Source organism: Cercospora kikuchii (genome assembly GCF_019650295.1).
Source record: "Cercospora kikuchii DNA, contig_00008, whole genome shotgun sequence".
Lineage (NCBI taxonomy): Eukaryota > Fungi > Ascomycota > Dothideomycetes > Mycosphaerellales > Mycosphaerellaceae > Cercospora > Cercospora kikuchii.
Window position 1 is genome coordinate 283,087 of NW_025408589.1, and position 13,211 is coordinate 296,297.

At 50.8% G+C, this 13,211-nt stretch overlaps 4 protein-coding genes across 4 annotated transcripts; 3 read left to right on the plus strand and 1 right to left on the minus strand.

Annotated features, from left to right (window-relative positions):
- Positions 1–1,767: 1,767 nt before the first annotated feature.
- CKM354_001130200 (uncharacterized protein) lies at positions 1,768–2,403 on the plus strand (the record flags this gene model as incomplete). Its single annotated transcript, XM_044806786.1, has 1 exon — positions 1,768–2,403. One exon carries the CDS (start codon positions 1,768–1,770, stop codon positions 2,401–2,403), a length of 636 nt encoding a protein of 211 aa, XP_044662721.1.
- A 3,303-nt stretch (positions 2,404–5,706) lies between these two features.
- CKM354_001130300 (uncharacterized protein) lies at positions 5,707–7,773 on the minus strand (the record flags this gene model as incomplete). Its single annotated transcript, XM_044806787.1, has 1 exon — positions 5,707–7,773. One exon carries the CDS (start codon positions 7,771–7,773, stop codon positions 5,707–5,709), a length of 2,067 nt encoding a protein of 688 aa, XP_044662722.1.
- Positions 7,774–10,754: 2,981 nt separating this feature from the next.
- CKM354_001130400 (uncharacterized protein) lies at positions 10,755–11,210 on the plus strand (the record flags this gene model as incomplete). Its single annotated transcript, XM_044806788.1, has 1 exon — positions 10,755–11,210. One exon carries the CDS (start codon positions 10,755–10,757, stop codon positions 11,208–11,210), a length of 456 nt encoding a protein of 151 aa, XP_044662723.1.
- A 240-nt stretch (positions 11,211–11,450) lies between these two features.
- On the plus strand, positions 11,451–13,064 carry CKM354_001130500 (uncharacterized protein; the record flags this gene model as incomplete). The annotated part of the gene is made up of 1 exon (XM_044806789.1): positions 11,451–13,064. The coding sequence occupies one exon, from the start codon at positions 11,451–11,453 to the stop codon at positions 13,062–13,064; it is 1,614 nt and encodes a 537-aa protein (XP_044662724.1).
- Positions 13,065–13,211: the final 147 nt, after the last annotated feature.

Here is a 13,211-nt window from a genome sequence, read left to right on the forward strand (position 1 = left end):
ATATTGCGAGCGAGAGAGAGGTGAACAAAATACAAGCTTCTGGGACACCTCATTCTCATATGTCCTTGCTTGCTTCGTACAACGATCTGCAAGCCATCTCCCATTCTGATCAGCTCACCTCAATATGTCAGCCCATCCAAGAGCTGCATCCAGATCATTGGCCAACGTGCCGTAAAAGGGTGGAAAGTGGCTTGATGCTGCCTTAGCATGAACCTTGAGCGATCTAGACCCCCTTGTGGCTTGGCACGTTGCAACCATTTGGGGCAGCTCGATGGAGTTAGCAATTCCTGGTCATGTGGAAATGAGGAATACCCTAAGTCAATTCCATTCCACCGCAGATGATAATGAGGGCTGCTGCGTTGTCTTTGTCTCTATTGTTGGGTTCTGGTCGTCAGATTTATTCTGTGGCATTGAGCTTCTTAAAGCCGACGAAAGAGCTTGTCGCCATCATGTAGTCATGCCTCACATAGGATTTCGATAGCGATGATGCCAAAGCGCTGCGAGCCCCTTTTCAAGATGCCAACCTACCGTAATCTTGCCTGCCTGCTGCTTCTTGGCAGTCGCTAGTTGGCGCAGAGGAAGGTCCGTAACGCCCCAGTAGCGAGCTTGCGAGCGGAGGTCGACATATCAAAGACACCACCGCTGACACGGACATAGAATCGTTGTGTACGTGCAGGAAGAACATTGAAGTTGTCGCACGTGCTTGTTCACTGCGGCGGTAGCGGCAGCTGTTCACTCCTCACACTTAATCTATCGCACCTTCTGTTCTTGGTCCAACTCGCAACTTTGCACATTGTACGATTCGAACCCATTAACGTCGGGTCTTTCGTATTATCGAATGCTCGTACTGCGCCTCAAGGCATGAATCAGCTTTGAAAATGGACTTCACAATCAATGCACTGCAATTGCATCGTCAAGAGGCTCGCAGGACTTGTGTATTTCAAGACAATCGAGCGAGCTACCACCTCGATGATTCGCGTGCGGGATATACAGTGGTCAATGAGAATGGAAGGGCATAATAGCTACTAGTCTTTCAACGCGACTCTATGACTGAATGGCAACATTCCTGGTTAGCCATAATATCTGTATTGGAAAATGTCACAGCTCGGCACAAGAGCGGGGAGAAGAACGATCCATCACAGATCAACCGGCGGCGTTGAAAAGATCTGATCCATTACGAAGCATTCTTTGCAAGATGCCACTGGGCAACAGTGGAGATACAGATCAAAGTAATCCACAATGATAGGTGGACGATGGTTGATGAGATCAAGATGATTCGATGCACGCTGTGCTTAAGGTCCACATCAAGGAATCCTCTTGAAACTCGGACTTCGCTCTTCGCTCGAAACGCGCTGCTCGGTAAGCACCGTTACACGAACTATGAGGTTAATGCTCCATACAGGTAGACGCCGATGCCTTTTCATTGGCGTCAGGCAACTGCTCGTTGCAGCTGTCGCAGTCGCGCTGCTTACTAATGCCATCGGTGTTCTGGTTCAGGTCAGGACATGCCACATGCCCATACCGAAATCCAAAAATGCTTAGGTAACGCTCTCTCTGTGGTTTCGATCTGTGGGGAGCCGCACAAAGGACCTGATTTGTCAGGCTTCACTGAATCTGGAGATGGGGTGACGTATAAGAGCAGAGGTCGACGTCTGGTCTATTGTAAGCGATTCACTATCATCGACACTACCAACCTGATAGCCTCACTCACCACCCCAACAATTGCTCTGCGATCTGTATGCTCAAGGAGAATTGCCTCGAAACGCCATGTCTCCCACGATCAAGCTTTACTACTGGCCAGGAGCCTGCTCAATGGCGAGCCAGATACTTCTCGCGGACTCCGGCTTGGCCTATGAAGACATCAAGATCAACTTGCAGGACCCACCCGCGCGAGCCGAGTATGTGAAGACGTTGAACCCAAAAGGCCAAATCCCGACACTGGTCATTGATGGCGAGATCATTACGGAAGGCCCTGCCGTGATCACTGCCATCTCTCAGCTTGTCCCCGAAAAGTGTTACACTGGCAGCACTCCGATGGAGAACGTCCGGTTTTATGAGTGGATGAATTTTCTATCGGGAACCGTTCTCACCAAGTCGTTCGGTGGACTGTTCAAACCATCTTGGTACTCCGACGATCCAAGTGCAGCCGAAGGCATCACCGCTAAGTCCAAGGTCAACATCGCGGCAGGTTTCCAGTTGATTGAAGATAAGCTGGAAAAGCTCAGTGATCCAACGCACGCTCTTGGTCACTCTCTTACTGGCGTCGATGCCTACCTCGCGGTATTCATCACTTGGGCGAACCGTTTCCAGATTGATATCAGCAAGTATCCCAACTACCGCAAGCTATTTGATAGCATCTCGCGTACGGCTGCGTTCAAGGCAGCGCAAGAGAAGCAGGCCTGAAGTGTTCTATTCTGATCGATGGGGAATAGGTCTGTCAGAGTTGGGTAGCGTTCCTGCGCGGCACGGATTGTCCTCGGCCGCAGTATAATTCCCGAAAGTCATTGCTACAATTGTTTGCAGCCCGTGGGATGCGCGGGACGAGATGGCATAGGCCACATTGACCAGGCTGTAGCTAAGTATCGACAAAGTCAGGCCGATGTATGCTGAAGCTTGAACGCCACAATAAAGCGTGATTAAGTACGGAGCTCGACTGATAGAAAGTGTACCATGCCCCGTAAAATGTTCTCGCAAGCCATGAATAGCCAAAAAAGGCTAATATACATACAACAAATATTTGCAGAGACTGCAGTGAGGTTCACGGCACTGTAAAGATGTAGATATCGGGCGCCTGTCGGCTACGTGCTTCATAACTGGGGTCCAGGGCTCACTCGATGGTGCAACAAGCGAAGCCAAGCACCTGGGCCAGCTCCCGATTTTGAACGCGAAAAGTCTGGACCAGCTGACTGTTCTCCCTTCCTGGCAAAGCGTCGATCTTTACCCATTGGTCGCTGGTGAGTCGGACACCGGCAGGCACAGAGCGACGTACACGAGCGATGAAGTATCAGAGAAGTGTGAGTAGACTGGGTAGAGCTTGCGAGCTTGAAAACGTCGACACTTTTTATAGCAATGCTGACGGCTATAGCCAGAAAGTATGGAGGCAGCGCCGGAGGAGCTCTATACATCAGTCTGAACGTACTTAATTTTGATGAGTATATGTATGGAACGTGCGTGTGATGGCTGAGCCCGATCTTGTTGGAGTCCGAAGCTGCACTGTCGGATCATACATACCGTTGCAAGACCCGAAATACCGGCAGCGGCTATACGTTTTCGGACCGGGCAGGCTATGCTAAGACACGAACTAGAGCGCAAGCCTAGTCTGAGAAATACGACTTCAGGTTACTAGACCCGGGTCTTACGGCTAAACATTGCCTCGTTGCTGTTATAAGAGGCGTGTATTGTAATTGCGATTCAGATCTTGACAATACATCGATTCTCAAGACTCTAACATTCGACTCTCTTTCAAGAACCAGCTAAAGAAAGTCTTTCCACAGACATACAAACGCTCAATATCAACACGACTCTCACGACGCAATGTTCCTACGATTGTTCCTGCTCGCAACTTTCTTAGCCGTTATCGACGCTCAGTGTACGGGAAGGTCTTGGTCCTGTAGCAGCGATGGTCGTCATGTCGTGAGTATGCTGCTTCTAGAAACGGATCTGGATGGTATACTGATGTAGTGAATCTTTGCGCTGCAGTTGATGTGTCACGAGGGCTGGCACGGCGAAATCCGCGAAACCTGTAGCGATTACGAAGGCTGCTACGAATGCCCGAACTATGGCCCGACCTGCGTATACGACCCTAAGTTCTGTCCGAAGATGCCCGATTTCCCAGGAGATGGTGCATAAAAGGATCTTTGTCGAGTTTCAAAGCGTGGTATGCAGCTGAAGAGGGAGAGGAACCCTTAGGAGGATCCTTCAGAATACGGCGGCAGACAGGGGACCGTTCTTCGGCAATCACGTGTAATTGAATAGTCATGACTATGGCTTGCATCGATGGCATGTGAGCATCTGCGGATTAGACAGTGCGTCCAAATTCTGAAGCACGATTGAAGAATTCTCTCCCCCATTCGTGCAGCCAGCGACTCTCCGCCTCACATCAGGCAGTCGTGGTTGGGACTGATATAAACGCTTATCAACAACAAGAAGATCTTATGTCATGTTTCTACTCACAGCTTCTGTCGAAATAGAGAGCATTCACCCTTTAGGTTGTGAGATACTGGACGAGGTGTGGACCACGATCGCATAAACTATATCCTAGGTAGCCTTCAATCAAATGCTCAATGACCATTATCGTTGCGCTGCACAGTATCAATCAAGCAGGCCCTGGAATCTTTCGCTGCTCTCCTGGTGTGAAGACAACGGTCGAGCTCAGTAACAAGCACGCCGCTGATTTTGAACAGCCTATCAGATTGTGACCTGAACATCGTGCAATGCGACGAGGGGATTTGAACGGCTTGATGCGAGCTGAACGCGGTTGTATAGTTGCTACGATGGTATACCACGGCCGCTGTGCAGTCTCTCTCCGGAGGCTCTCCGGAGGACAATCTACACTGAAATGAGCTATCCACTAGATTATGGGTGGGCGCCATGATCCTGGTGAGACGATGAGCCGAGATTGTGGCTCTCTTTGTAGCATGCATTGTGACTAAGTGTTCTCTTAGTCAAACCGCCAGATGCCAAGGTGAGCGACACATCAGAACTCGACAGATTATCGGCCCTGCCTCGCAGTCCAATGTGAGCTTTCGTGTCTCCTGTAGCGCCACAGCGTCTCAATGTCATGGTCGAAGTTCCATGTGTGCGTGTGTCAATGAGAGCCCTTTGTCAGCCGATTTTGCAGTATCCCGAATCGGAGTGTGTCGACGAGAACTGGAACCCAACTACATTCGTAGCATCGTCGGTCAGCCCCACGAAAGAAGACTAGGGCTTACTGGAATCGAGACATGGTGAGTTTCTGGGCCACTTGACCGACTTCAATCTAGACTACAAGTATTAGCACCAGCTGTTCACCTCAGTAGTCCGGAAAGAAAACGGGCAGAGTTCACACGCGATTCTCTATTCTTGAACCCACCCAGATGGTCGAAGATCAAGCCTTGTGCACGAAATTACCTGGGTCAATCAAACGCTAAATCTACCACAACGAGATGTTCTTCGGTCTTGAGCATCTGCTGCTTCTCGCTGCCCTGCTAGGAGGCATCGAAGCTCAATGCACAGGGAGACCATGGGCTTGCAGCAGCGATGGCCTCTACATCGTGGCTCTTCCTGTACTTCACAGGATTCAAGAACACGCTGACCTAACAAAACTCCCGTTGCCTTCGCAGATACAATGTAATGGCCTCAATGGTGAAATCAGTGGGCCGTGTACCGCACCTGATAAGTGTGTTATGTGTGGAAACGATCCAATTTGTCTGAGAAGCACTGCAGATTGTCCAGCTCCTCCACATATTCCACCCGGTGGCCACAGGCAATGATAAATATTGGTCAATTAGGGTATAGATTTTCTGTTCCACAAGGAAAGATTAAGAGAGCACGACAACTGAAGCGGGAGGGTCAACAACATGTAGTTGATCTGGACATCGCGAGCTAGGCACTTCCCGGAAGGGGCACTAGGGATGCAGCCGAATCAATGGATATCGCTCAAGAACGAAGAATAAAAGTTACAACGATAGCCATACATAACACCCTCATGCTTGCACGTTGCGCATGTTACAATTTCGCCTTCAACTTCGACCCCTCGCCCTTCGTGAAATACTCCTTCGCCGCCTGTTTCGCCTTGTCCACCACGCTCGCATCTTCGATCGTCGCAGGGAACACAACATCCTTCTCATATTCTCCTTCCAGCGCGTGCTCCAGAATCTCTTTCAGACATCGCCTCAAGGTTTTGCCGGATCTTGTTTTGGGTATGACGCCAGGAGCGGCGATGAATCCGCCAAGTGAGGCAATCGGCCCAATATGTGAGCGGAGTTTGGAATTGAGGTCTTTGAGAAGTTGGTCATAGGGTGGAAGGTTATCGGGAGAGATGGCAATCCAGGCAAATGGAACGTGGCCTTTCATGCTGTCGGGCATACCGACCACGGCGGCTTCGGTGATGTCTGGATGGGAGGAGATGGCTTGTTCGATTGCGCCTGTGGAAAGTCGGTGGGCAGCGACATTGATCACATCGTCAGCGCGGGACATGACGTGCACGTAGCCCGAGGAGTCGATCATGCCGGCGTCGCCTGTGTCAATCCACTTTCCTTCAAAGCGGCGGAGATAGCCTTTGTAGAATCTGTCTGGATCTTGCCACAATGTTGTCAGGCCCGTTGGGGAGAGAGGCATGGCGAGGACGATGTTGCCCATAGTTTGCTGTGGAACTTCTTTGCCTTCGTCGTCGACGATACGCACGTCGAATCCTGGTACGGGCTTTCCTGCACTGCCAGGTTTTATAGGGAGAGGTGGATAGAAGGTTTTATCTGAGAAGTCGAGTGCTGTTCCTGGAAGGAGAGCAAGAGAAGTCATTGGGGAGCCAGACTCGGACGACCACCAGTTGTCGATCACAGTGGCATTGGGGGCACAGTATTTGCCAATGAGCTCGTCGTACATCGTTACAATGGCAGGTTCGCTGCGCTCGCCTGCAAGGAAGAGTGCACGGAGGTTCTTCAGGCCGCCGCTTTCGCCACGCTTGGTGAAAAACTTATTCTCCGGATCTTCCTTGCGAATGGCTCGCAGAGCTGTGGGCGCCGTGAACATGGTATTGACTTTGTGCTCATCCAGTATTCGCCAAAACGTGTCAGCGGAAGGCGTACCGACCGGCTTGCCTTCGAAAAGAATCGTTGTTGCGCCTGCGAGAAGAGGTCCATACACAATGTAGCAATGACCGACCACCCAGCCAATGTCACTTGCTGTAAAGAGTACATCTCCTGGTCCTCTGATTCCGAACACGTATCGTACGGTGAAATTGAGTCCAACAGCGTGTCCGCCCACCTCTCGGACCACGCCTTTCGGCAGTCCTGTTGTACCGGATGTATAGATGATGTATAATGGGTCGTTGCTCTTTACAGGCACGTTCTCAGCCCGCTGACCTCGATCCTTGGCCGACTTGACCAAACTCTGCCATGTCCTCTCTCCAGCCAGCCGATCGGTATCGTTCCATCTGTGCTGGTCTCGTTGCCAAATGATCACCCTCGCCGGCTTGTGCTTCGCCTCTTCGATAGCTCCCTTGATCATGGGCTTGTATGGTAATGGTCCTTTCGCGCCTTCAATGCCGCAGCTCGCGGTGAGGATGGCCTTGGGTTTGCTTGAGTCGATGCGCTGCGCGAGTGAAGAAGCTGAGAAGCCTCCGAACACTACCGCATGCACAGCACCCAGCCTTGCGACAGCCAGCATCCCAATCAGTGCCGCCGGTATCATGGGCATGTATATGATGACCACATCGCCCTTGCGAACGCCTTCCTCTCGCAACGCTCCAGCGAGGATGCTGACTTCTTCATCGAGCTTCGCATATGTGATGTTTTCCTTCTGCTTCGTCACCGGGCTGTCCCATTTGATCGCAATCTTGTCTCCATGCCCTGCCTCCACATGCCTCGTAACAGCGTTGTATGATGTGCTGATCTCTCCATCGGGATACCATTGCCAACTGCCGTGGGTTGTGCCATCCTGGAGCTTCTTCGTCGTCCTCTTGAAAGCTGTTGTAGGAGCTTTATGCCATGCGACCTGCTCGGCCTGGTGCATCCAGAACTTCTCTGGGTCCTTCTGGTGGTACTCGAACGCCTCGTCCTGCTTGTGAGGTGCCATGATAATCGCGATATGCTATGATGACTTCGAGGGACAATTGGAGTGTAAGGAAAACAAAAATGTCATTCACCTACCGTGAGATGCAGCACACTACATGGCTGGCCCTGGAGCTGCGAGCGTACCTTTCGGCTAAGCATGAGCGTTAGCGACGACGTAACTGATCGGACTAATGGGAAGCAGAAGGGGTTGGTTCGACTGCCAAGGCCGCCATCTTCTCCGCTCCCCGCAAATCCTCCGCAACAAAAACAACGTCACGCCAAGGATATCATTGAGTTGCATTCTTTCACTTCCATGTGCAATAACGGCAAATTCTTGATGTACCAGAGGATTGACGACGGCATGCTGACTCAAGGCCGGCCGTCCGAGCAACTACAATGTCCGACAAGCACCAAGCCGGGCAGAGGTTTCGTGTCCTGATTGGCGAACCACAATTAGCAGTAACCTCAAGTCTAGCAGCTGCTGGCTAGTTCTGTCGGCCTGGTATCAGTATTCATCTGCTACAGAAGTAGTCGTCGCTCCCAACAGGGCCGACCGATATCAGAATGGGTCGAGTCTAACGTATTCCGGCCACCAGCCCTACAGTATCTGTAGATCTTATTCGCAAACATGGCCCGATACAAATTGTTTCCACAAGCTGCAGGGTGAGTCTCGTCACTCCCAGATTGCTCATGAGACTTGTGCCCTTGGAGCTGGTGGTTGCGAAGAGTACCCTGGTGTTTGCGGGCAGCAGGAAGAGCCATCCTGCTACGCTTTCACAGCCTCGCGATGAGAATACAAGCATAGCATTTGGCACTTCTTGCTACTCGCATCGAAAGACTCAGGTCACACGACATGTCTCCAGGACACCTTGGTGGCGATTTCGACTACGATGCTGATCTTATGCTCATGTTGGCTTTTCCACCGGTTGACAAAAAGAACGCGGTTTCCGAGCTTTGCGATCACGTCTTGAAAGAATCTCCAAAAATTCCAGATTGTAAGCTCGAATCGACAAACAAAGGGTAAAGAGATGTCAGCAAACATGGACTTTCGACATCTATTTTAGACATGCTTTTCGACTGCTGACCCATGCCCAACGCCAACCCCTCACTGATGCCAGCAAGACCATGCAAGGTCAGAATCTGTCAAATGCACTTTTTCATCCCACTTTTCGTTCTGACATACTCACTTCACCACAGGACTGACGAACAGACAATCAAGTCAGCGATACAATCATGTCAAGTACAAGTCGTGCTTCTAGATCGCCGCAGCGATCAGCGGCCAAGGAACAAGTCGGCCCAGTTCTGATATCCTTTATAATCGTTCTACTGGCCAGGGTATTCAGCAGGCAGATGTCGAAAGCGCGCGGAAAGGATGAATCTCGAAATAAGGAGAAGAGAGAAAGAGACAGGCGCCGCCCTTCACGATACGCTGCCAGCGGATCACGGAGGAGAAGATGACCTCGCCTGGTGCGGCTCTCACTTGATCACGAGATTGGCAACAGAACTACGGAGTGCCTGTGCTGCGTTGGGATCATCGCGCTCGAGACTAACGACCACTCTATGACAATCGCTCACTTGCTCAATACCGTCACTTGCAGGAATACTATTCGATAGGCGTGATTCTCGCCAAAGTGGCGGCACAAAGCCTTCTGCCTTTTACCGGCTTTTCTGGTGGAAATTCTCGCAGTTTGACACCAGTCTTGGAACATGACGATGGCTCCCGTCAGTTACGCGCCTAGCATTGGCGCACCATAGAAGAAACTGAGCTAGTCTGCCGGAGCTGCTTGACTGGATGTCCAAAAGAGACCCAACTGCTTGATCTGGCCCTCTTCAAGGACTGATATGCAGACTCGAGCCTTGGAGACCCACGAGAAGGTTGTCTGTGTGAATGCTAGTCATTCACGGTTCTCTTGGAGGAATTTTGCCACTCGCAGGCTTGAATCACTGGAGACACAGTATCCCGGGTGGGCAGCTGTGAATCTTGTCGCAAGGAAAAGGATGTTTGCTTCACTTGCGCAAGCTGCACATTCCACGTGCTTGATTCACACGCGCTAGTAGGGGATGACATGCCTGGCATCAACGTGCTCTTCCACACTTCTCAACGCATATATAACAACTACTTCAACCACGAAAAACTAATTATAAACACCAACAAAGACAACGCATCGAGACCAAACTTCGAACACAAGCTCGGAATGACGCAACAGCTCGAAATGGAACAACCCGACTCGCCGACCAAAACGAATTCCTCACAGGAGAGCGAGTCGGAACCTCAATCGCAGGTAAGTCTATCCCTGATCACCTGCCCATGTAGGCGCACTCTAGACTCGAGCTGTCTTACTAACACTTCCACCAGAACATCAAAAGTTCGAAGAGCACAGAGAACATGGCACTCTGCCCAGACTGTGGAACCTGTCTTATGTGTCGCGCATGCCTCGAATGTGTCGCCGTCATCAGCTGCGAACACGTACAGGGTTGCAAGAATTGTACAGGATGCAAGCGAAGAGTGGGCTGCACAGCGTGCTCGGTGTGTAATTGGTGTGAGAATTGCAGACCAACATTTGCTTGTGAGACTTGCAGAGCATGCAGCTGCTGGCAACTGGCTGGTAGTTGGGAGGAGGTGCACCGTGAGGAAGTGGAGTGCTGAGCCAGTGGGTATCGACGATCAACTATTCTATGGTTGGGAATGAAGAGTATACATGGACCAGAACTGTGTACTCACATGCACACAAGGGAGAGATGAGAGTTACTGTGAAGTATATCGGGGTAGAGTCATGCTCCTGCCGCGATTCAAATCCATTAAAAGTTGATTCTGAGTTAGTAGGATTTCGTGTCACGTTAGTGCAGCAAGCTCTGTATGCATGTTGCTCCACTTACTGGAAGCTGTATCGAGCTGCTCTGTCGAGAAATGGTTTAGTCAACATGCAGCTCGGTTTCGAAAGCCGAGCTGAGCTTGACGACCTTCGCTGTTCGTTGATCCTCTGACCACTCCCGGCAAACGGCATGGCAGATCCCGCTGCCCTCGCGCTACAAGTCGGGGTCCTCATCAAGAACTTGATAGAGTACGGCCACGAAGTCAAGGGCGCTCAGGATCAGATCACGAGTCTCTGTCGAGAGCTATCGGCGCTCAGAGGAGTGCTAGAAGATATCAAGTCACAAAGATCACACAAGATTGCCGACAATGGACTTTCGGACTGTGTCGCCAATGCCAGATCCATCGTTGATGATCTACTGCATCGCATGCAAATTTCAGGATCCAGGTTCGAGCGTGCAAAACAGTCATGGCTCTGGCCGTTCAAACAGAAGGAGATTGAGCAAGTCCTGGCGAGACTCGCAAGAATTAATACCTCTATCATCATGATCATGATGGGCGCCCAACAGTCTGCAGCTCTGGATATGCAAACGCTAAAAGATGAACTGCGAAGTCTTACCGGCATCGTGTCTTCCGAGCTCTACTAACAAAACCAGAAACGTATCGTCAACTTCCTTGCACCAGTATCCCCTGACCTTGCTCACGAAGAGGCATGTAGTGTCTGGGAAGGCACACATTCAGGGACTTGGTTCGTGGACATTCTACAGCCGTGGCTCGATGAGCCTCATTCGGAAAAGCGCATTTTAGCGCTCTACGGCAGTTCTGGAGCGGGAAAGACGACCGTGATCTCGAAGGCCATTGAGCATATCAAGACCACTCACAAGACAATGAAGCTATGTTACTTCTATTGCATGTTCAACGACGAAGCGTCTCAAGACATGCGGAACGTGCTTGGCTCCTGGCTGGTACAGGTCGCATCGCACAAGCCATCGATTCTTGATCCATTCGCTGAGCTGGAGTCGAGAAAGAAAAGGCTGTCAATGACACTCTTGGAAGATGCGCTTGTGGATGCCGTGGATGAGATTGGTCCAACGATATTGGTTCTGGATGCCGTGAATGAGAGCAGAGACGAGGAGAATCTCAGAGCGTATATGGTGAGGCTTACAGAGCACTCCAAGAACATTCGCTTTGTGGTATCTTCAACCCCATACGCTCATGATCCCATCTCGACGAGATGTATCGAGGTCAACATGGGCCCCGAGGAAGTGGACAGCGACATCGAGCAGTATGTGAGGCGTGTCGTGCGTACCAGCCATCTACTTGTCCAAGCTGGAGAACAAAGCATTGTAGATGTGGTCGTTCCACAAGCAAGAGGCATGTTTCGCTGGGTAGAATGTCAGATGACCTTGCTCTCCGGATGTCTGACGGCCAAGATGGTGACGAAGACACTCACACAATTGCCAGGCTCACTGGACTCGACCTATATAAACATCCTTCGAAGAATACCACCCGCAGTCAAGCCTTGGGTTCGGGAGGCCTTAATGTGGTTGAGCTATGCTTACCGTCCCTTGACACTGAACGAGCTCGCTGAAGCCGTAGTGATCGAAGCTGGCCAATCCTCGATGGACGACAGCTGCAGGTTACAGCCTCCAGAAACTGTACTTCGATTATGCCAAGGTCTAATATCGTACAGTGCAGCCACAAATACCGTATCTCTAGCTCACAGCTCTGTTCGAGCTACTCTTGAATCTGAAATTATTCTAGACTCTGATGTCTCTGAGTTCGGGATGAGTCGAGAGAACTGTACACCGGATATCATATCGAAGTCTCTCACATACTTGCTGCTGGACGACTTCGATCCCGATTCCTGCAACTGCGACCACATGCAACCGTGTGCTTGCTTTGATTCATATCCCTTCCTCAACTACGCAGGCACCATGTGGGCCGTACATGCAAGTATGCATCTGTGGAATGGCAATACCTTCCATGGTGGGGAGCTACGACAAATTTTCAAGCTCTTGGGCATGCATAAACGCGACACAGACGAGAAGAGTGGCCAAAAATTTGCAATGTGGATGCAGGTCATTCTCGGCGATCGCACGAACTCAGCCGACGCAGCCACTCCACTGTATTACGCTGCTTCATTCGGTTTGGAGCCTGTGGTGGAGATCATGCTAAGCCAAGGACTGGTAAATTTCGATGACCCAAGCCGTTCGTCCTACATAGACTGGAAGAGTGGGCGAAACAGATCCACACCATTGGAAGTTGCATGCTACCGCCGCCAGATCGAGGTTGCTGAGCTTTTATTGGAATACGGTGCGAACCCGAACTCAACAGATGTTTTTGGCAACAGCTGTCTGGACTATGCAGTAAAGAATCAGGACCGTGCTATCATCTCTCTCCTCCAACGGCATGGCGCTAATGGTCCGACTGACGCCACGATGGTCGCCAGTTCACTCACAATGCGATTCGCAAGGACGCTCAGTGAAACGCAATCATGATAGCTTTACAAAGAACGCGCTATGCGAAATGATTCAATGCTCACAAATCCGATGTTCGAATTTTGAAGGTCAAAGATATGTCGTGTCTGTCAAGATATCAGGTTGCAATTGGCGATAAGACGTATTCCGGAGATGTTCGAAAATCCA